Below are 21923 nucleotides of genomic sequence, written 5' to 3'. Positions count from 1 at the left end.
GCTTGCGGATGCCTGCATTAGCAATCCATCTGTCTGGCTGTGGAAAAGAGTGAAAGCATGGCTAGAGAAGCTATGATTTTTATAGCCTCGAAGCGCAAGTGTCAGCAGTGCCGCTACCCTCGACATCAGGTGCCGACTTCTGATGAGTACTGCGCGAGACGAAAGAAAATCGGTGCACTTCCGGTGCGTGTTCGCATGCTGTTGTGCCTTTTTTTTTTTTTACGCAGAAGCGTCAAATGGCTCATTGAGAGAAAAAGCTTCGTGTCTGTGATCTGTTGCAGCGAAACGGTACCTAAGCTCCCACTGCCACTGACTGCGACGCCACGGCACAAGCGCGTCTCGGAGGAGCAGAGCGGGCGAAAGGTAACACCCGCTACCGCAAGAGCGCGCCAGGTGTTGCGTGAGGGGAGAGGGCATCGCCGCGACGCCACGCCACCCTCGCTGTCGCTCTCGGAAGCCTGTTATCCACGCATTACTTGTCCGCGTGAGCACTCGCCTGCGTTCTGCGGTCAAATCAAAACGCGCCAAGCGTGTCAGCGCGCTCGCTTGCCCGCAAGGAGTTCATAACTCGAAGCACCGCTCAGCGGCGTTCAAGTGGATATTATTGTTTTCGCATTTACAACTCATACGAAGTGCTTAGGTATCCTCGGATTTTTTAGACGTGTTCTTGCCGCATCTGCTGAGGTGTTTGCTTTAGACCTCTTCCGACCGCATCTTCTGAGCGGAATATACAGATGCTGTTCACCCGAGCGGCACTGTGCGGTCGTTGGTTGCACTGACAAGTAGCGAACGAGGAAGCTGCTCATGCAAGCGCCTTGCAATGGGCGTTCACGAAGATACAAGACGTTTGCGTTTGTGTGGAGTTCATTGGGCGGTGCATACAAGGTTCCTGCGGCTCCTGAGAAACGAGACTATGTGACGGTGGCTTTATATAGAAAATACTTCGTGCACTGGAAGCTTGCTCATGCGGGTATTTGTTTTGTTGTCGTGAACTACGCGATAGTGTGCGTCTTGCTTTCCCGCACTGCGGGCCTGCGATCAAAGCATAAAAACGCCGTTTAAGACCTTTCGGCGTCTTTAATTTGGGTCTGCTCGGTTCACTTGCCGAAGAGAAAGCCCGGGCAGGCTAACCCGTAACCAAAAGTGCGTTTGGCGTACGAAACAAAGGTAAGTAGAAAGCATTGCGTGTTTACTTCGTAACTTGCACCATTACGGTAAATAAACAAGACTGCACGCAACTTGACGGTTTTCGTGTCCTGCGCTTTTCATGCACATGGATGAGCCCCATTCGAGTACACGTGACCGCTAAAAGAGAAATGTGCAAAGAACAGGGCTCTTCACGCGTCAACGCCTCACATGACTTCTTTTTATTTCTTTCGTGAAATGTGTGGGTGCTTGAACTGCTATAATTATGCGGTGCTCACACTCAGCCACACGGGAAGCATGCTGAGCCGTTCCTAACAGAGCTGATGCCCCATTCAGCGATATCATACATGGATACGCAAATTATTCTGTGTTCGCTACTGACTGCGAGGGGGAAAATTATTGAGCACGTGTAACTGACTGCCCATGCGATATAAAATTTAAGGCTTCTATCTCGTGCACAGTACGCTGGCCCACTAATTGGTTATGTTTCTGAGTCAGTCCGTTGTCAGTGTGGAGTAAATGCTGCTTTCATTTCCTTCGTGTGAAAGTCATACGTAATCACGCAGGAGCTAGAGCTTTCCCTGCGACTGCCATGCAGCGTGCCAAAAAAGTAACTTTATTGTACTCATGTCGATCGTGGTATGCTAAAATTGCACGGCGATCGAAATGACAGCGCAGTGTAAAATGTAGCACAATGTATTGCGGTAGCGCGCGGCACAAATATGATACTCTTACTTTAAAAGAAATGTACAACGCACTAGATGTCGTCTAGTATCTTTCATACAGTGTCTCAAGCCCTAGAAAAACGTGTATAGTTATGATGATCTCACAGAAGAAAGCTTGGCCAACTCGCCGACCTTGCAAATGCAACGAAGTAGACGCCGCTGCAGCGCCGTTGAGGCCAAGGATGCCGCAGGGTGCTCTCGCTAAATTACCTCGGTGGTATATTTTTGTCATTCGAAATGTGATCGCGTTAAAGAAGACACAGTTACCGGCATTCAGAGACGACAAGCCGACTTCAGCGCTTTAAGAAGCAGTATCCGCAGGCGTCTGATCACCGCAAACGCGCTGTGGCCAGTTGCCGCCCGCGCGGTTCCCGCAGTCCCCTCACCCATAGAGTTTCCTACCAATTTTTGTAGGAAACTCTACGCCCTCACAATCATGATCCCCATAACAAAAACATGGCGGCCGCCTACAGGCGCTAGAAATTCTGGTCCATAGCCTCGTGTATTTTCGTTTCAAATTATTTAACTTTGAATGTATCTGGGATTTCTGTTTAGGCAAGGAGCACGCAGCTCATTTGCTTCTTTCGAATAAAAATTTTGATGTCGAAGAGAAAATGTCTACCGCCTTAGACAGCGCAAGTCTTCTGTCCCCTTTCTCTTGTGCCGTACAATATTTCTGGTTATAACTGACGGGAAAAAACGCTACTGTGCCGCTTGCGAGTAGGTGTTTCTTTCACAAACTCCTACTCATTCCTAATTGGAATGGCAGACAGTCCCAATTGCAGCAGATGTGGTGTCGAAGAAACGGCCGAACATATACTATGTGACTGCCCTACATACGAAGACGAGACGAGTGCCCTTCTCACAGCTTTGGAGCACTTAGACGACCGTCATTTCACAGAGGGAAGGATACTGGGCCCGTGGCCTCGTGCGTCTGCTATGTGCAAAGCCACAAAGGCGCTGGTGCGTTACTTGAAATGCACCAGCCTGTATGACCGCCTGTGACTAACTCAGTGATGCACGCTTGTGTGCGTAACAGTGGAGACTGGGACCTTCTTTCTTTCTTCTTCTCTTTCAATCCCCTTTCCCGCTTCCCCAGTGCAGGGTAGCCTACCGGACTAAGGCTGGTTAACCTCTCTACCTTTCCCTTGTGACTTCTCTCTCTCTCTCTCTCTCTCTCTGAGCTGTTCTCTTACAATGCATGCGATCACTGCTTGCCCAGCTTCCCGTTTCTATGAAAATAGCTTTAAGCATCAGGCGAAGAAGCTGCATAGACACCGTTGATGGCCAAAGAATCTCGTGAACGTGCAAGCTTACTGGAATCATTTAGGCTGCTCGTATTCGTCAGATTGTCACCCCGGACTACAGTAACGAGGTTTTGACATACCGCAGCCACTTTCGTCAGAGGCATCCTTGCAATCCACAATGAAGTTGCACCGCTGCGAAGGCAAGTAGCAGCCCCCGTTGTCGCAAGAGAGACGCTCCGGACCACATTCCGTGCTCGGATTCGTTTGATTCGCTGGGGCTTTTCCAGGCAGTACACCTGTTGCATAAGAGCGATAGTTTTTATATTTCATTTATACTTCAGATTTAAGTGTCAGTGCATGCTTAGCAGGCCGCTTGGTGTATATTCATGCGACTTTTTATTTTCTCTGGTTTTGTTTTAGGGCGGAGAGCTTTAAGCTAGCGTAGTTTCGGTATAAAATTCATCAGCTATGTAGCATACATTAAAGCCAACAACTTGCGGGATGGCGGGGCTGTCTGTTTCCTGGAACCTGTGCTGCAAACAAAAACCGTATTTCACTGGCGTCCTGCGGTGGTCCAATTGCACCGAAATCGTGCTTCCTATCTCTCTTTTCGTTTTGCACAACTACATTTTCCTCCCAATTTCTTTTTCGGGCAACTAGGCCATGTTCGATTAGGGTGGCTTGTTATTCCATAGCAAGCGCAGATGTTGTTTCCTCCCCGCCCCCCTTTTTTTTACCCTTGAAGGTCTTTTTCATAGAAGCATCTCAATCTTATATATATGATTGAAATGCTGCCATAAAACGGGCCTTGTGATAAAAAAGATGGTAAGAAGTTGGTACAACTTGAAAGAAAGAGCACGGTTCTATCGCAAACCACCTACAAGCCACATTGCCGGATCTCGGAATAGAACAAAAAGATACCTAAAAGCAAATACAGAACGTACGATCCGCTCTTCGACAGCCGTCGGTCATGGTGATGTCATCTAAGGCGGCACCCTGGCGTGTTGCATTGCTACTGAACACCGCTTCTATGACAACCTGAAATGAAAATGTGGAAGCAATAATTTTTGCGTACTTCCTTACGTTTCGAAGCGTTTTGTTCATCAGCTCAGAATATCGAACGAAATCGATTATGGTTAACTACAGGCAATTAGTAAAACGGCAGTTCCGGGATAACATTTAGAAAGCTTGTCTAAAGGGACGACCCTTTATGGCTGACCGCTGCGCGTGTATACTGGATGAGGTAACGCTTCAATCGCCAAGACATCAGCCCTGTTCCACGCCATGGATCTCAGCTTAAGCGGCGATCCCGTGACTGTTCAGACCCAGGTTCAGCTCAACAATTAAAAAAAACAATAATTTACCCTGAATACTTCCTCGTGGCTTCCAAGATCGATGTCCGCGCGTTCCCAGTTATCTTCTCCTGTCACCGGCAGCGTCAACATGTGATCGTCCCCACCGGTTTCTGAGCTCGTCTGGCGGTACACGTCCAGTGCCACTCCTCGTCTGGGCACGTTATACCAGAACCGCACCTTCAGTGGTAGAAGAGTAATATAAGTGATGTGTAATGGAACAGAAAATGTTAGGCTGTTATGTAGGTTAAGAAAACTTATTTAACAAGGTGAGCAAATGATGTGACGTAAAGATATGTAGCACACGCTAAATTCACGAGAAGCTTGATTAGGGGTAAACCAAGACGTCACTGCTGAAACTAGTAGACTTATATTCTACGTTCAATATGCAAATTAACCGAACATTGGATACCCATCTACGTCGATTACGACTAAGCGTTGCATACACACACCGCGTGTTGCACCGTCAACAGAAGGCAACATTTAACAGCCTCTACTGCGGTACCATAGGCACTTTCGTTGAACACTCTCTCGTGAACTGTCCGTCCGCAATATATGACCAGCAGAGAGTTATCGGTTGCGCGATAACTTGAGCCATGGCGCGATAACTTGAGCCATCTGAACAGACCTAATTGTTTTGCAACCACACACTTGGTCCATGGTCATGGCCCGCTAAAAAGAAATGCTCATTCACATTCCTAGGAGATTTCCTTACGGAGCGCAACCTAATCGATTTGCTTTGATTTGTAGATGCCTGAAAACTCTACCTCTACTCAGAATTAATGTTCGCACTAAGGACTACTACAATAATATGATATTCGTGTGTACGCATACAATAGTGTGTTTTTTTTATTGCACTCTTGGCATGATGTTCTATTAACTAACGCGGTTGTATACGTATGGGACAATTCTGCTTAGCTTTATTTTTTTTTTCTCTTGGTGTTGTCGAAGTCTACAGACAAAATTTTGTTTTGGTCTGTACGCTTGTACGTTTCTGTACCTGTGGTGTGTGAGCACGTGTTCTGTGGATAAACGGGTAGCCTCAGTTTCTTTACTTTCTTGGTATATAACCGGCTCTAATGTGCTCTACGTTCCCGTTCATCCAAAGTTATTAAACAAACAACAACGACTGTATCAAGTGTATAATTTAAAACATTGCAACATGCATGGGCCTCAGCGCGAGAAACTAATTGTCCCCTACAATATATTGTTAAGTTGACATGGTTATTTTCCAAGTATACTACCGATCAATGTCCACGTTAAAATGGCTACATATATACGGTGGCTCGCATCGATGTCAATTAAAATTATATTGCGTGATTTAGCTCCCTGATACTGCACAGCGGTCTATGAGGGACGCCGTGTGGTGTAGGGCTCTGGATTAATTTTAACGACCTGGGGTTCTTCAACGTTCACCTAAGTTAAGTGTACGGTCGTGTTTCTGCGTTTCGGCCACATCTAAATGTGGCCGCCGTGGTCGGGAATCGAACCCTTCACCTCGTTCTCAGAAGCAGAACGCAATAGCCACTGGGTGACCACAGCTGGAGCCTCACATCGACGTAGAATTGTTACTTGTACCTTCGGTAATGCTATTTGTAGTTACAAATACTGACAGCATCTTACAAAATTATAACAAAAAGAACAAATGCATCTTTTTCTCTTTCATGTCTTGATTAAACAGTGATATGCTCGCTACACTATGCCAAGCATTTAGCGGCAGATGTAGCCTTAGAGAACACTGAATGAGTGTCTAATATGCTCTTCGAACAAGAGCGCGTGGTTGGGCTAGCTGGTTTGACGTACTGCCGTTTTCCGACGCGAAAACGGGACAACCAACTAGAGAACAGAGAACGCTGTTCCTGTTCTATATTTGGCTGTCCAGTCTTTTGCGTCAAAAAAAGCACTTCTTCAGACGGTGAATTAATTCAGTGTCTCTGAATAAAATCAGAATATATGCTGAGCATTGCTACTTTCAGAGTGGCGCAAGTCAAAATTCGACCAAAAGTCTCGACGCTTACGTGACAAGGAAGCCTAGGGGCTGCGCTGATGACGTAAGATGCCAAGCGAGCGCGGTTGGTCCCTTCCACCGGCTCATCCCAAGGGTTGTACACAGCCACATAAGCACCTAAGAAACGGCGGGGATTATTGATCATTTTGAGCGTTTTAGTAAAATAAAGCCGACAGTTCAGTATATTTGAGGACGAATCAGTCATAGATTCATGAGAATCCCAACAATATTGGTTGACAGCCTTTACCAACTAAATCTATACCCGGAAAATGAAACACGGTATAATGGAGGGCTCCGAAATAATTTTTGCCACCTGACGTTCTATAACGTGCAATGTTTTTCTTTTTTTTTTTTTTTTTTTTTTTTTGTACACTGCCTCCATCAACGTGATGCCTACGCGGCAGATAATTGAGCGTGGCGCCTTGATCGAAAAGTAGGAGACCATGACGGTAAAACCAGAGAAGCGGGTCAATCGTTTTTGCAACAAAGTAGTCACGCATATTTCGCTTGTAAAACCTCCTAAGGCTGTGTAGTAATGAGTTTCTTTTCCATGACCAAATAAATTTCACACTGCCATAGGAGCGGGAATAGGGCAGATGCGGTAAAATTAAGCGACATAGTCACAGCTTTTCTCAGCAAATATTACAGATGGTTCATGCAAATAAGCAGCAGTTTCTCTTAATCTATTTGTTAATAACATAACTCGACTGCGGCCATAGAAAACAGTTCACTATTGGAACTCTTACGCAACTGACTGCTGGCAACGACGTAGCTGTGTTTGGTTCAGCTGCCATTGCTTTATTGTGAACGAGTAAGAATGTTCTAAAAAAAGCTATGTCATTAAAAGACTTCAAGTTATACATAGCGAAGTATATTAATCCATTACTGTTACTCGGGGTTCCCATTCTTACCGGTCAATGCTCCAACGCAACACCCATATGGCTTTAGCAGCCTCGTAAGCCATTACTTACTGACACTGACATAGACCCCGGTCAATACTAGAATGGCGACGATGTCAGTGCTTTGACCCGAAGGTTCGTATCTTCACTTAAGGCACAATGATATATTCTGTTCAGGGTTTCCTTCATTAAGAACATGGAACTCGAAAGAGCGAAGAGGAAGGAAATGAACCCACTCGAATGAAATTTCGAAATTGCTATTGGAGGCGTTACCGGCGATCTCCCTTTATGTCTGTCTAGGTGTGGCAAGGGGTAACGAGAAATTCTACGTACATCAGACGCGCGAAGTCGCGCGTCTGATGTTGAAAGTGACCCTGTCGACAATGCCGGTCGAAGCCCAAATTCCCCTAATTATTAGCTCCCGCATCATGCTGCGCCGCTATAAGTATTCCCTTCACCCCTATCTCGACCCTGAGTAGCAGGCGAGAACACCGTGGTTTAGGCCGACCTCCCAGCTTTTCTCTCGTAATCTCTCTCCCTCTCTTTCTAAGAAAGAAGGAGTGAAATATTATTCCAAGATGCGCCCTATATTAAACCGGCAACATGTCACCTCTGTAGAGAGATCCACTGGTGGTACAATATATATTTCCGTCTCCCTGATTTTTGTTTCGTTGTCATTTTTTTCGCGCAATGTTTACGTCAAATCACGCATCACGAACTCTTCCAAACCGCTATGCGTGTGCACATGCGAAACAGTGCTGGCTGTATTGTTCTCATGTGCAAAAATAGAGAGAAAAAAAACACCACTCGCTTATTGCTGATGGCATTTGTAAAGCGATAATTTTTCGAACACAAAATTTCAGAGCTGCCACAGCTATGCCTGAATACAACCCGCAAGAGTGGCTTAGCGGATATGGTGTCGCGCTCCAAAGCACCAGGGGCGCTATGACGTAAAGCTATTCCAAACTTTTCTATTCCAATTCTGCAATCAGCCCTCGACAATTGGTCGAAAAATTTGCGGGCCACCGCCACTGCGCCTGTCTGTCATGCGACGTCACGCAAACCGCGAAAGCGTCCCATCTGATATGATATGTGCACACTGATTATTCATGATTAGACCGAACGAAAGCAAAATAATTTCTTATTCGACGCCTTTTGCCCCATTAGCGAAAAAGGGGTCGTCTTACCAATTGCTTTGGTCAAACGTTTTCGGGCTGCACCCTCTTCACCTCTCTGTGACGGTTTGTGTGTCTGTGACGGTCTGGTTTTTTGACGTCACATGACGTCACAAAACCGCCAAAACTTACCGCGTCAAAGTGACGTGTACGCGTTCAATAAGCAATACTATGCCGAACAAAATTTTTTTTTGTTCTGAATAGCCAGGTACTGCCCGGTTCCCTAAGGAATACAAGGTGGCTGCTCGCCCATCGCTTTGGCACTGACTTCTCGGAGCGAGGGGAGGGGGGGGGGGTTTGCATGGATTTATTTGCGTAAAATAAAGCTTTTTGCGAGGCAGTATAACGTTATCGGGATCTTTCAGCACGTATACGGCTTCGCTCTGCCAACTATTCTTTGATAAGATTTGTTTTAGCTGAATTTTCAACCTTCCATTGCTGCCCGCCGCGATTTTCTACCAGCCACTTCAAGCTAAGTAAACGGAAGCGGACCAATCGCAGACGCCGGCACCACCCTCCTCATACGGTTATCTGCTTTCACTGTGCCTATCTCGGCCCCATAGAAACTCTCTCTCCCCTTGAGCATGCTCCTCGCCTCTTGTAAGGTAATCAGACAAGCAAAACTGCTCAATGTAGACAATGCCATTCGCTTACAAACCAGAAAAAAAGTGACATACAGTGACAAGATATACGCGTATGATTGGGCTTTTCAAACAACGCTGTGGGTTACCGACTTATGCTTGCGTCTGCTGTTACGCAAATATGACGCCAGGAGATTGGAATAAGAAATTTGAATAATTTTACGTGATAGAAACCCAGGTCGCGGGATAAAATCCCGGCCGCGGCGGCCGTATTTCTATTGGGGCGAAATGCAAAAACGCTAGTGTCCCTTGTATTGGGGCACGTTAAAGACTCGCTGGTGGTCAACATTAATCCGGAGTCCACCACTACGGCGTACCTCATAATCACATCGTAGTTTTACCATGTAACACGCCAGACTTCAAATTTCTCCTGAATACAGATTCACCACATAACGCACCTAACAGCACCGCACGCTGCCAACGACTTTCCACGGCAATAGACTTTTGCGGCAGCAACGGATTTTACCAGCCCAGAGTGTTTCCGTCAATGATGGCGAGAAATAGAAGGAAGACCGATTACTGTCAACGGTGGACGACGACTAAGGACTTCCCTTACTATATAGATGCTGTGCAGCAGTGCTAAGAGCAGAGAAGTTGAAGATGAAAGTGTGGGAAAAAGCTACGAACACAGGAATACCAGCGAGGAAAAGACAACTCCAACAAATTTAGTGAGGGAGAGGAGTAGGGACGGCAAAAACGGAGACATCCCTAGCTGCTGTTTTGTGACGGCCTGTGCGACCGGAAGAGTGCAACAGTGCCCCGTGTTTGTCGTTTGGCTGCGCGAAACGAAAGAGATGGGAAAATTTGGCGGAGAAAATGTAAGAAGTCTGTTTCCAGGCTTTCATTGGTGTTTCGTCCGTGTTTCGAGAAACTCTGCGCCTACGTTAGCAACAGCGACGGCAGGTCGATAGCGGTGGATGGCAAAAAAAAAAGGTGTGTAATCAAGCGGAAGGAATCATTGCTATATACTGGCTTAGGATGGGCATCGGACGGTCAGCCAAAACTTGTACCTGACCATATTTTTCAACGTTCATCAACTATAGGCGCTTTCTTCGCTTCTGGTAGTGGAAGATAGCGCTGCACTGAATTTAAGTAATAACAGCGTTTCAGCAAAGTTTCTCAATGATTTGTGAGCCATACTTTAGTTATCAGGTAACCTTCAGCATGTGCAGGAAGAGACTGGATTGAATAAATGTTTATGAAGCAACTCCAAATCGGAACGACATCAGAGGAGCATTATTCAAGCGCACTGTAGCGATGATCGATAATTTTTTTATTATATTAACCAATAATCATTCACTATTTTACCCTTTAATCGATTAATCGCTTTCGATGCAGGATTTTTCAACAATTCATTGATTAACCAAAATGTTCGCACGTTAAAGAACTCCAGGTGGTCAAAATTATTCCGGAGTCCCCTACTACGATGTGCCTGAGTAACAATGAGATCGTTGTTTTGGCACGTAATACTCCAGAATTTCTATTTTGTTTCCTTTTTTTTAATTTTTGCCGCGCACTTTAAAAGTTTGAAACATAGTCACCTATTCTTGCAGGATCCTATTTTAATGGTTGAGAGGTGGAACGAAGTTAGACATACTTGAGTATAAAGTTCGATAAAGAATAATCTTTAATTTTAAAAAGACTAAATAGACTTCGCACTAGTGGCCTTTGAAAATATAAACAATATATGTTATAACATGGCACTCAGAGCAGCACCAAACAAGATAAACAAAAAAATTGGCAAACGTGAAAGGAGAAATGGAACTAAAGTATGCCAGAACTTGCAATATGCACAGGAGAAAAGAAAATTACTGGTTTAGGATTTTAAGACACATGCTCCTTTCTACAGAGCGAAGGAATGTCAATTGGCTGGGATGTTTGGGCAAAACCGACACGTTCTTTTAATGGCTACAGAATCAGCATGCGAGAACAGACGCTCGGAAGCTATACGTAATGAACCGACATGAACTCCATCGCTATGTTAACATACGCGATCTAAATCGGCGCTAATGCTGTGCCAGGTCTTTAGTGGACTGGGAGGGATGCGACGATCAACGACTGGGCTGCTATACTATGATTTTATGGTTTCAATTGCCTCCCTTCAGAAGAGTAGGCAGGCGTTGTGCCCCTTCCGGTGGCAGTTGCCAGCCTGTTCCTCGCTTTCCCTTCCCTGTTAACTGTGCATGTGTGTATATGTGTTCAAAACAAATAATAATAATAATAATAATAATAATAATAATAATAATAATAATAATAATAATAATAATAATAATAATTTCAATTGCGAAGGTATTTCAAGCCTCCTGCTTTGGGCGCCGTGGTGGGGAAGAGAGGGGAAGCGCTCGGCTCGTCATCGCTCGGGGCTCGGAAGTTCAAACAGTCGACAGTCGCTCTGCCACAGCAGCACAGTCACTGCTCGTGCTCCTCCATTCTGGTACCTAATCGATTAAGTCGATTAAATGAAATGTGGACCCCGATGAATATGAATCGTTTTGCGGGATACTTTTAATAGAATAATGGATTAATCGCTCATCAATATTGCCCACCCTAGCGCAGTGTCTACATTACTCCAAGTGCGACGCACCTCTTCAATTCAAAGAAAAAAGAGCCAGAGACAACAGCAACTGAAAGAGTACACCTGTTAATCGGATAAGCAACCGTGTTTGCTGCCCTACGCAGGCAGACGTTAATATATGGATATAATTTTAAAGCTGGAAAGAGGTGAGTTGTACTGGTATAGCGGTAACAGTCCTTGACCTCAGACAAGAAAATGTTACATGAATGGGTGGGACTCCGCATCGTGCAGGAACACACAGTCAGTAAGGCACTGTATTGAGAGTCCTCTTGAATCCACGCGCTCAAGTCAGCATGCCGGTTACTCAGGAGGTCCACAGTTCACAAAAATGGCTGCCAGCGATGTCAGTGTAAAAAGCATAGGCTTTTCTAAACGCCGCACAAAGCCAAAGACGGTACCGCAGCGTTAATTTCTGTCGCAGCAAGGCTAAAATAAAGTCGCAGCTCCAGGCAGGAGTCTAGGAGTGCAACCATGACTTTGTGAGGTCATTTCAGCTCCAGTGTGTTCGTGAGTCAGCTTGATTAGCCAACTTAAAGCATCGTTTTCTTTTTTTTTTATGTTTGGACGGAGAAGCATTGTACATTATCATGAGCACAAATTATTAGATTATTTTTTTGCATGATCATTAGCGATGATTTCTCAATGCAGTGGTATACTATATTGTGAGATTAGCTCATTAGCTTTTTCGATGGCAAAGGGATGAATGTGTGAAATGTTTAAATAAGTTAGTCACGACATCTACGCCCTAATGAAGCTACAAATCATCGCAGGGCTACCTTGGTGTCACAGGAGATGCTACATGTGTTTGAGAATTCAAGAGTAAGGAATTCGAGCACAGCGCAGCAAGCTGTACAGTTGTCTGTGAAGTCACACGAGATACCTTGAACTTCCTCGGAACGCTCGTATGCCCTGTTCAGGGGGCCATAAAAAGCTGTTTGAAATTCGACTTTCATAAAAGCGAACATTTATTCACGTCTAGAAGTTGCCTAACAACCCGCTTTTTTCATGATCCTGTTCTGCCCTCTGCCGCAAGCCGATGGAAACGTTTTGGAAAGGTTCCGACGCTTTCGCTTTTTGATTTGTGTACCTACTCCCACGTTGAGTGTACGTCGATTGTGCGTTTCGTCGATCGCAATTCATTATTAATGGCTTCTCCAGGGCACCATGTCGTTCATGGAAATCATGTAGCACTGACCGACTACTGGATGAGTAGGTCTGAGTGCGCTGTTGTGCTAACAGTGCGACTTATAAAGGCACGCTGAGTTCCGCTTTCGACGAGCCGCGGCTGCCTTGGGAGTTTGTTGTCGCTGATGTCTGCTGTTGCAGCTCGCTTTTTGTATTCCTTTTACACATTCATTAAACATTTCGCATATTCAAGAAGTCTTCGAGCGCAGCTTTCCATGTCGGATTTGCCAAAGCGGTGTATTTGTTTACATTAACATCTACAGCCATAGATCGTTGTTAGCTTCAGATAATGTGGAAACTGCGCATCGCTGATATGAAATAATGTCAAAATGTAGCAAAACATACATATATGCGCACATGGACCGTGTTGTTCCACCCTGAGACGAATAAATAAGAGCGACTGAGCAACTTAAACAACAGCAACTTTCATCCAGATACATATACTACATATATGTTGCCTGACATATCAACGCAACCTAACATATCACATATATGCCAGGTTGCATATTGCGTCAACAGAAAGATTTTTATTATTATTATGTTTTGCCATACACGCGCACTGGGGTATTTCTGAGATATAATTATATGTGGTCTTTGTGGAATAAAGATCAGTTGCAAGTCTGCGCCGGCGCTTTTGTGCTCTCTCTGAGATCGTTTATTCGGACAGCTAAAAAGTATTTGCTAATATGCACCAACTCGCCACACAAGTTATTCTAAACTACATACATTACGGGCCGTTAATACCAATTCTCATTTTTCGTTAACTTCATGATATTTACAGTTCGCACGTGCCATAAAGAATTATTAGAGAAAATGTGCTCGGCATAAGCGCTTACTTATAGCCCGTGTAGTTCTCTCGCGAAAACGCAGATGCCATCGCTGACACCGTTGGTAACTGAGCGAGTTTATGCTGCTGTACCGAATGCACTCTCTTGTTTCCCGTTTTACAAAGAGGTAAACAGTGCTTCTCTGGAATTAAGCAATGTCTCAGCATAACAACACGTACAGACCCACCCATCTACGTAGCGAATGTGACTGGCAGCCTTCGGGAACGGTGACGTGCAGATGTTGGCGCAGCGCTGTGTCGCCGCTTGCGACTTATTGTGTACGCGCCGGGCGAAGTCTATATCAAATCGCTATAGGGTCATAACTGAACTATAAAAGCAGTTTCCTTCGTTGTAACTGCTTATTTCTAAGTTCAGGTCCAGCGGTAGCGCGTGGACGAACTCGACGGGGCCAGGCCTAAGCCAACCTTCGCTAAACAGGATCAAGATTGGCTGAAACTTCATGTGCACGGCTTGAGAGGACTGGAGCTTGAGCACTTAAAATTCGAAGGCATGTTTCGACTCATTTTTAGCGCGGTTAATTCTATACACAAGCGAAGACGCTGCGGCTATCACGTTGTAGGTTCGGCAGCCGATCCCGTGGGATTCGGTCGAGCGATTATAATTGGCACGATGATTTTGTCGCTGCCATCGACAAGAAAGCCCATCGCGCTACGACATCTCGCGCTCGTCTGTTGCGTCGTTGTCGGCCTATTATGATGAAATGGTCTGATCAAGACACTGTATTGAATAGTCTGCCAGTAGTTGGCGTCAGCGTCTTGTCGGTCTTGTATCGACCCAGTGCTAGCGTGCTTTAAACAAGTACGTGAAGTCAGGCACGCGCTGCCACCTCCATTATGAGAGGACCAACGCTGCAGGAAGACTTCGTCTGCAATGTGATGTTTTTGAAGTGTCGCCCGAGTGCAACGCAGGGGTTTATCGATAAATTTGCTAGCTATCAATGCAAGTGGCAACTACGTGGTCCACGGTGCAGGCCGGACGAAGCCCTGGCTGCTTTAAGTTTTGAAGTGGAGTTGCAGTCTTACGCTACCCCCGTTTTCGGCACTGCACCGATGTAGAGCTATATACAAGCGGAGTTCCACCACGATACACGGCACGAGTGTTTGCTGCAGTATGCGTCCATGCCCTCTTTCCGGTATCAGGCCGCTGCGCGGCCGAATTCGCTAGGGCAGGGTGCATGCGCCGTCGCACCAGGAAAGAGGCGGATTGCTGATTCGTCCAAGAAAGTAAGCTAAAAATGAAACCTCTTATCGCATGATCCCTTGTCCCACCCACTTTGAGCTCATCTCCTTATGCCGAATGGTCTCGCGATACCGCGCAGATGAAATAGATTTCAAGTTCAGCTCAGCGTGACCGCAAATATGACTATCGACAAAAAAAGAATCCAAGAGAGTTAGCAGGAACATACAACTTTCAGCACCATAACATGCAGTACAGTTCTTTATCAGCATTCACTCGAACGAAAGCATCTGCCAGACCTTGGCTGCTTGATGTGGAGTGATCAGTCATGGGTAAGTTGCTCTCTGCCACAGGAGCGATCCTTCTTGACCACCGTAGCTCAGCATATCTGGCTGCGTCGTTTGCCCAATCTTCACAGTGAACATCTTCAAAGGAACACCTACTCCTCATTGAGGAACATGCCACGGTTGTCTCGTCACTACCATCCTCACAGTCCCACGTTTGATCGCAAAGCTGACTTCTTTCAATGCACCAGTTGTCCTTGATGCATCTGCAGCAAGAGCGAACACGTCACCTAAATTGAAACTTCGTTTTATTCACAATAAATAAACAAAAGGAGTGTATAGTTTTTCTGCAAGAATCAGACGCAACATCCTGCAGCCCAGTCAACATGCTGCCTTCTACCTACATGTTTTTTTTTCTAGCCTTTGATGAATTGTTTCATGCATCAGTGAACTCGCATAAAAGCTCCTCTATGGCATGTCATTAAATATTCTTCAAGTGTCATTTGTTTACTGCGCTCTCCGATTTTGGTATGGTCACGTGATCCCGAGCTCGGTGATCACGTAACGATCAGGTAATGAGTTGCGAGTATGCGCCTGTCCATGTATTTTATACTGTTGTCCGTGTCTTATTTTTTGCGCCTAAAACCCCTTCTAAAAAAATCACGTAACACTGTAGGCTCAGCATGAGGCCTTGGAAAGCCCAGAAAGTTTATACAGATACAGAGTGATACACAGCATATGATGAGCACAGCACAGCATTAGGAAGGCTAACATACATTATAAGTGATATGCAATTCCAGCTCAGTGCATTCCATTACATTTTCAGTTACTGTGCAGAGGACAGAAGCAATGCAGAATTAGGGTTCTGTCAAACAGACCAGATTTCCAGAAGGGTCCACTTGACGGTTGCCAAAGCCAACGAAAAGAGAATGAACAACAGAAAAAGAGAGAGCAACACTGTTTACTAGTGAGATTAATCAAGTCACCTGAACTTATCTTCAGGGCAAGTGGAGCCTCGATCTGTTGGTGGATCACAGGAGAGAAAGTTTAGTTCGTCGAGAGCTTGAACAAGCCGCTGGTTTTTGCCCCTCCAAGCACGCCACGCAAGATGAGCGCCTCGAACGATTCCGAGCGGCACCTTCACTTGCATCCACTCCTTCGGGCGCATGCCTATTTCAACATAGAAGTGTTTGACTATGAAAACAAGCCAATAACCTTCGTAGAGCAACGTCATAGTGCATTTGTAATGTAAATATTTGTAGTCAGCGCCAGAGAAAAGCAGAGGTTGAAAGGACCACTAGAACTTTGTGTGTAATAGTAGTCACAGCGCCGTCATGTATGTTTAACAGGAACGACGCCACGAAACGTATTGCTTTAATAGCGGTTTCTCTAGCATGCCACACTGTGCAAGTTCATCAAAACAATGAACTGCTCGTACGAAAATTCAACATTGGCTTAAATACGTTGTAACCTTAGTGGGTGTTGTAACGATGCAGAGGAAGGTATAGGGGGCGAAGACATTAAATTTCGCTATATACTGATGACCCTCCACACTGTCATTGTTAGATCTACCAACTATGTGCTACCATGCACGAACCGCAGTTATAAGCACTTTTTTTCTTAGATCCCGACATTTCTGGTACGTGGAAGTGTGCTCACGGAAGGCGGTCCATAATGGCCTCTCGTGGACACCATGCCCGGATGTGTAGAGTAACAGCTGGAGAGGACAGCCATCGGAGCAGTAGTACCATGCCTGGAGCCGGCAGGTGCCCGCCGTGCGCGACAGTGGATGCGGGGAGTACAGCTGACTGGCGTCTGTCGTTCTGCCGTACGCCGAGTTAGCCAGAACGTACCAACCCTGCTCGGTGCCTTCCGAATGATCCATCTCAGGCCGCATAGCGAGGTTTGCCTGACGGTACAAATCATGAAAGAGCATAAGTGCTAGCAGTGTGTGTGTGTGTGGTTGAAGCCAGCTGCAGTTGTCCAAAACTAAAAAAAAAAGCTATTTGTTGAGTCTTTCAAATATAATATGCCGTGCCCCCCTGTTCGCGAAAAAAAGGTGATATTTTTCTTATTTTTTTCGCACACTTTCGCTGTTAGGTGCGAACACTTCCAGTTGTTGCTGTGATTTCACGGCTGATTCTTAGGTCTAGTATTTTAGGTAAGAAAGGAAACGAAGAAGTCGTACAACCACTCTAAAAGTGTGACTAAAACGTTAAGCCGTGGATAATTTATTTTGTGACCTAGGGTATTATAAATTACTATTAATGTAAAGAAAACCAAACAATGATATTGAATGAAAAGTTATCCCGTATTCTTTAATAGACAGCAGTAACGCAGTCGTGGTGCAATGGTGCGTCTCGGAGGCAGCCGTGCATTCAAGCTAGACGCAGTAGAAGCTTCTTGAAACAGGGAAGGCCTACTACACAGCGATTTCACGTACGATTTCCCCGAGTAAGGAATTAAGCTAATTGACTGGAAGGAATAAATCGACCATGGTAATTTCCACGGCGAACGACAATATGCCATGCAGCACTTTACCGTAGACAAAATGTCTTGACCTGCGTAAGTGTCATTATGGTTTACAAAGTATTTAATGAAACCTTCGCTCAAGGATTCCAAATGCACCATCTACTGAGGTATTGCATACCGAAATCGCCAACTAATAAAAAACCGAAGGCAACCCATGAAATATGAGGGACCTTACCCTGTCAGACTGGTCATTGGCCTGAATAAGCTTCCATGTGAATTCGTTTTCCAGCGAATAGGTCGTGAACCGTCCAGTTGCAGGAGCGGGAACCAACAGCGAAGCGTTGTTTGTCACGGCCCACCCGCAGAGATAAGCATTCTCGAAGTCACAGCTCGGTTGCACTGAAAGTGTTAGATCTGTTAGCCCGACAGACTTTAGGCGCTGCAGCAAATATCATTTGACGGTTACAACACGAATTCCATGTATAATGTGAATGCAGTCAAATAAATATGGGAGTTTTTCTGCTGAGGAGGACATGTAGTTGCCACGTCCCAAGAGTGAATGCCGGCTAACCTCCTCACCACGCTAAACAGGAACAAGAACGAAAGCAAGGATTAACGTCGGGTGGGAGTGGCAGGCCACAGGAAAGAAGGACGTATCATATACGACACGACCAAAGGCCCTTTTAAAGAAAACTGCTAGGCTGTTCCTACTTTGGGGTGAACGAGATTCACTGGCAAGAGTCGTCGCGTTTCGAATGGCGCATGTGTACAAAGCCGTTTTCATAGAATCTCATTTCGCCTTGACAACAGCTCTGTAGTACTCACGGAGTACATTGGGAGAGCCCGAGTGCCCCCCAGAAAATCTCCTAAACGCATGGACAACTCAAAGAGACCCTCCCTCACCCAAAAAAAAGAAATCCGAGAAAGCCTTAAGCTTACATGCAGCAAAAGAGATGTACTATCAGCAGCATTTTCGATTTGCAAACAGGACATGCGGACACGTCCGGTTAGCGAGCCCTGTGTGAAATGGCCTTTAGTGAACCCCATCTGATGCTTCATCAATCCCCCATATCGGGCGTATGACAATGCTACAGAGAAATCAAATCAAATCACCGCGTCACGATCAACATACAGCGCCTTGCTGTGCGCTGTACACTTGAAAATGGCGCAGGAGATTAGCTCGAGAGATAACTGCCGGCGTTTCCAGCACCCAATCCAAGTCTTTTTTTTTTCGTTCGCTCCCAGAAAGTGACTGTGGCCCAGTGGTTTGAATGGTAGGCTTTAAAACAAAAGATCGTTCGTTCAACCTCAGGTCGATTGTCATTTCCATACGTTCGCCTTCAACCTCAGAATTTCAAACATTCTTAGTTAAGTGCCTCTGAATAATCCGTAAGGTGGATCTCAAAATTATGAGTGCCTGGTTCAACGCGAGCGTGACGGTGAGGGCCAGAGTTCACAAAAACGTCCTTACGCCATAACTATTCGTGAATATTCCAGCCAATCACAGGGTTGGCCAAATTGTAATTACTGAAGGCGGCCGGTCATTGTCGAAGAGCATTTCCGAACAAAACACTTTCTGAATTCGGCCATTGGTCTGTTTGTCCTTAGTGTGGAGGGCCTTACGGTACTCCCGGTGCGCGGGAGCTGTGTAGTGCGAGGACGAGTAATATCAATTCCCACATGGTGTACGACAGTTTGCAGTCTTTTGAGTGCTGGGGACTTAATACAACTATAAATGCGCAGCACAAGATAGATACGCAGCGCTTATCATAAAGGCAGTATGTGGGAATAGGGGGCAACGAATCTTTTCTTTCGTAAGTGTTATTTCGCATTGGCCGGCTACCTTCGCAAATTATATGTCCAGGAAAGTGTGTTAATAATAATAATAATAATATTTGGGGTTTTACGTGCCAAAACCACTTTCTGATTATGAGGCACGCCGTAGTGGAGGACTCCGGAAATTTTGACCACCTGGAGTTCTTTAACGTGCACCTAAATCTAAGCACACGGGTGTTTTCGCATTTCGCCCCCATCGAAATGCGGCCGCCGTGGCCGGGATTCGATCCCGCGACCTCGTGCTCCGCAGCCCAACACCATAGCCACTGAGCAACCACGGCGGGTGGGAGAGTGTGTTGGGAAGCTAGTTGGTAAGACATTTTATGAACTTAAACTGCGCTAGGGACAAGACACCGAACTAGAAGAAAACAGGACGAACGCAGCGTTGGCCCTATCTTCTTCTACCTCGTTGTTTCGTCCCTAGCTCAGTTTAAGTTCATATTATACGTCCAGTATCCGGATTCGCTGGAATTTTCTTTTACGATTCTAGCGTAGGAGCTTTTCGTGAATGTGGTCCCAAAAAGGTAATATTAATATTTAGGTAATATTACACAAGTAATATTGCCTTGAAAGTTATGAGGTGTTACATGCCAAAAACTGGACATTATCATGGGACACGCCGTAGTGGGGGACTCCGGATTAGTTTCGACCACCTGAGGTTCTTTAGAGTGCACCAAATACACAGTACATTGGCGTTTTTACATTTCGCCCCCATCGAAATGCGACCGCTATGGCAGGTATTTGATCCTACAATCTCGAGCTTAGCAGCGCAACGCCATAGCCACAACGCCACTACGGCGGGGAGAGTAAAATAAAATACACTACAAATTACCTTACCACCACAAAAGGGGTGTGTAAGCTGTAACAATTTTAAAATTAATCGTTCTACTCTCGAAAAAAAATGGTTTTGTAAATTTTCATTCAACTGTAGCGACACGCGATGATGCGAAATCTGCTTCTATTTCAGATTCTGTATGTAATAACCTATGACGTCTCATAGCAATATATTATGAATGTCGAAGCTCGAGTGCTAAATTGTGAGCCTAAGCTTACATAATCGCAGAACAGCGGTGAATAGCACGACCTATGGGGATAAATTGGCCTGTGCACGTAAAAATGTGATTTTGTCGATTAGCTTCCCGTTTTCAAAGCTATAAGACATGTCTCGCCCTAAAGCACAGAGTGTGCTCTTCATCATCCAAGTTGTCATATACGGGGGTCCCGTCAAGCACACGTGTTCGGCGCTTGCTCACATGTATAAATGGGAGAAGACGAAAGTAACCTAAAATTAGTTTGCCTGTCGCTGAGGCTTAATTTGAAAGGAATGCTGCCTCGAGCAATAAATAAGGAGCGCTAGCCACATGGTTCATCCAAATATATTATAGTAGCCCCAAGCAGTCAGTCCAACGCAGACTTGTGCGTAATAAAGGCATGCAAATTATATATTGTTTGTAATCAATTACATTATATCCAATTATAAGTAGCTCCAGGCAGGCAGTTCAAACCGGACTTGTGTGTTACGAAATGCATGTAATTAATTGCCTGTAATAGGTTACATATTTGGTAGTTTTGCGATTGATTGAATACCTTTTTTACTCGGTAACGCTCACTGTAATTCACTTACTTTTTTCAGTAATCATTTACATGTAACTACTTATTTTATCGACGAGACAAGCTGTAACAAGTGACGCAGCCTTCAGCACTTGAATTTGGCGAGGACTACAGTAGAACGCCCGTGGTCGTGCCGCGCAGCAGCCTTGCGGGTGCGCATGTTCAGGCAGGCAAACCGGAGTGCTCAGTGTTTGTGTACTGCATGTTAACGTTCCGCCAGATCTTGGCCAACGAATTGGACCGCTGCTGGTATATGGCTCGCTCGATAGCTACTTCAAATGCCTACTGCCGGGAAGCCACCTACGGACTATTTTTCGCAAACGGTTCGCAAAAGCATCATTAATAACGAAAGCAGCCCGTCAATGGCAAGCGGTTCACATAAACGAAAAGCTTTATGAATTCGGCACCAGGTTCTCTGACTACTGATTTTCTGGAGCTCTATAGCCAAAACTTTTTGGATGAGCTTTTCTGCATTGGCCAACCTGCCCGCCCCTCATGATGGCGATTGGCATGATAACAAAACGACCGCCGTAGCCATGGGCAATCGCGGACGGCATTTATTGCAGGGAGATTTTCTGACTGCGGTCACTGGGCTCGTATTCACGAAAACTCATTACGCTGGAAATACTCTTAACAGCAGGTTCCAGCTAATCGCAAAGATCAGACATTATTAGGAGGCTGCCGGCCAATGGCAAACACTTACGAATGAAAAGCATGGTGATTTCGGCTACTGTTGTTATTCG

General features: G+C 45.5%; 1 protein-coding gene across 1 annotated transcript in view; it reads right to left on the bottom strand.

The window, feature by feature from the left end:
* The window catches only part of LOC142588573 (MAM and LDL-receptor class A domain-containing protein 1-like), a 273168-nt gene that overhangs the window by 36792 nt on the left and 214453 nt on the right, over positions 1-21923 (bottom strand). The window contains exons 73-80 of the mRNA XM_075700413.1: positions 17969-18132; positions 16921-17170; positions 16248-16431; positions 15277-15527; positions 6489-6595; positions 4483-4650; positions 4063-4156; positions 3259-3414 (exon numbers count right to left, since the gene is read on the bottom strand). Coding sequence (XP_075556528.1) covers positions 3259-3414; positions 4063-4156; positions 4483-4650; positions 6489-6595; positions 15277-15527; positions 16248-16431; positions 16921-17170; positions 17969-18132 — 1374 coding nt within the window. The remainder of the gene's footprint in view (positions 1-3258; positions 3415-4062; positions 4157-4482; positions 4651-6488; positions 6596-15276; positions 15528-16247; positions 16432-16920; positions 17171-17968; positions 18133-21923) is intronic.

This window comes from Dermacentor variabilis, chromosome 1 (genome assembly GCF_050947875.1).
Source record: "Dermacentor variabilis isolate Ectoservices chromosome 1, ASM5094787v1, whole genome shotgun sequence".
In the NCBI taxonomy this organism is placed as follows: domain Eukaryota; kingdom Metazoa; phylum Arthropoda; class Arachnida; order Ixodida; family Ixodidae; genus Dermacentor; species Dermacentor variabilis.
Note: the sequence above shows the minus strand (reverse complement) of the source record. Positions and strands in the feature narration are given on the sequence as shown.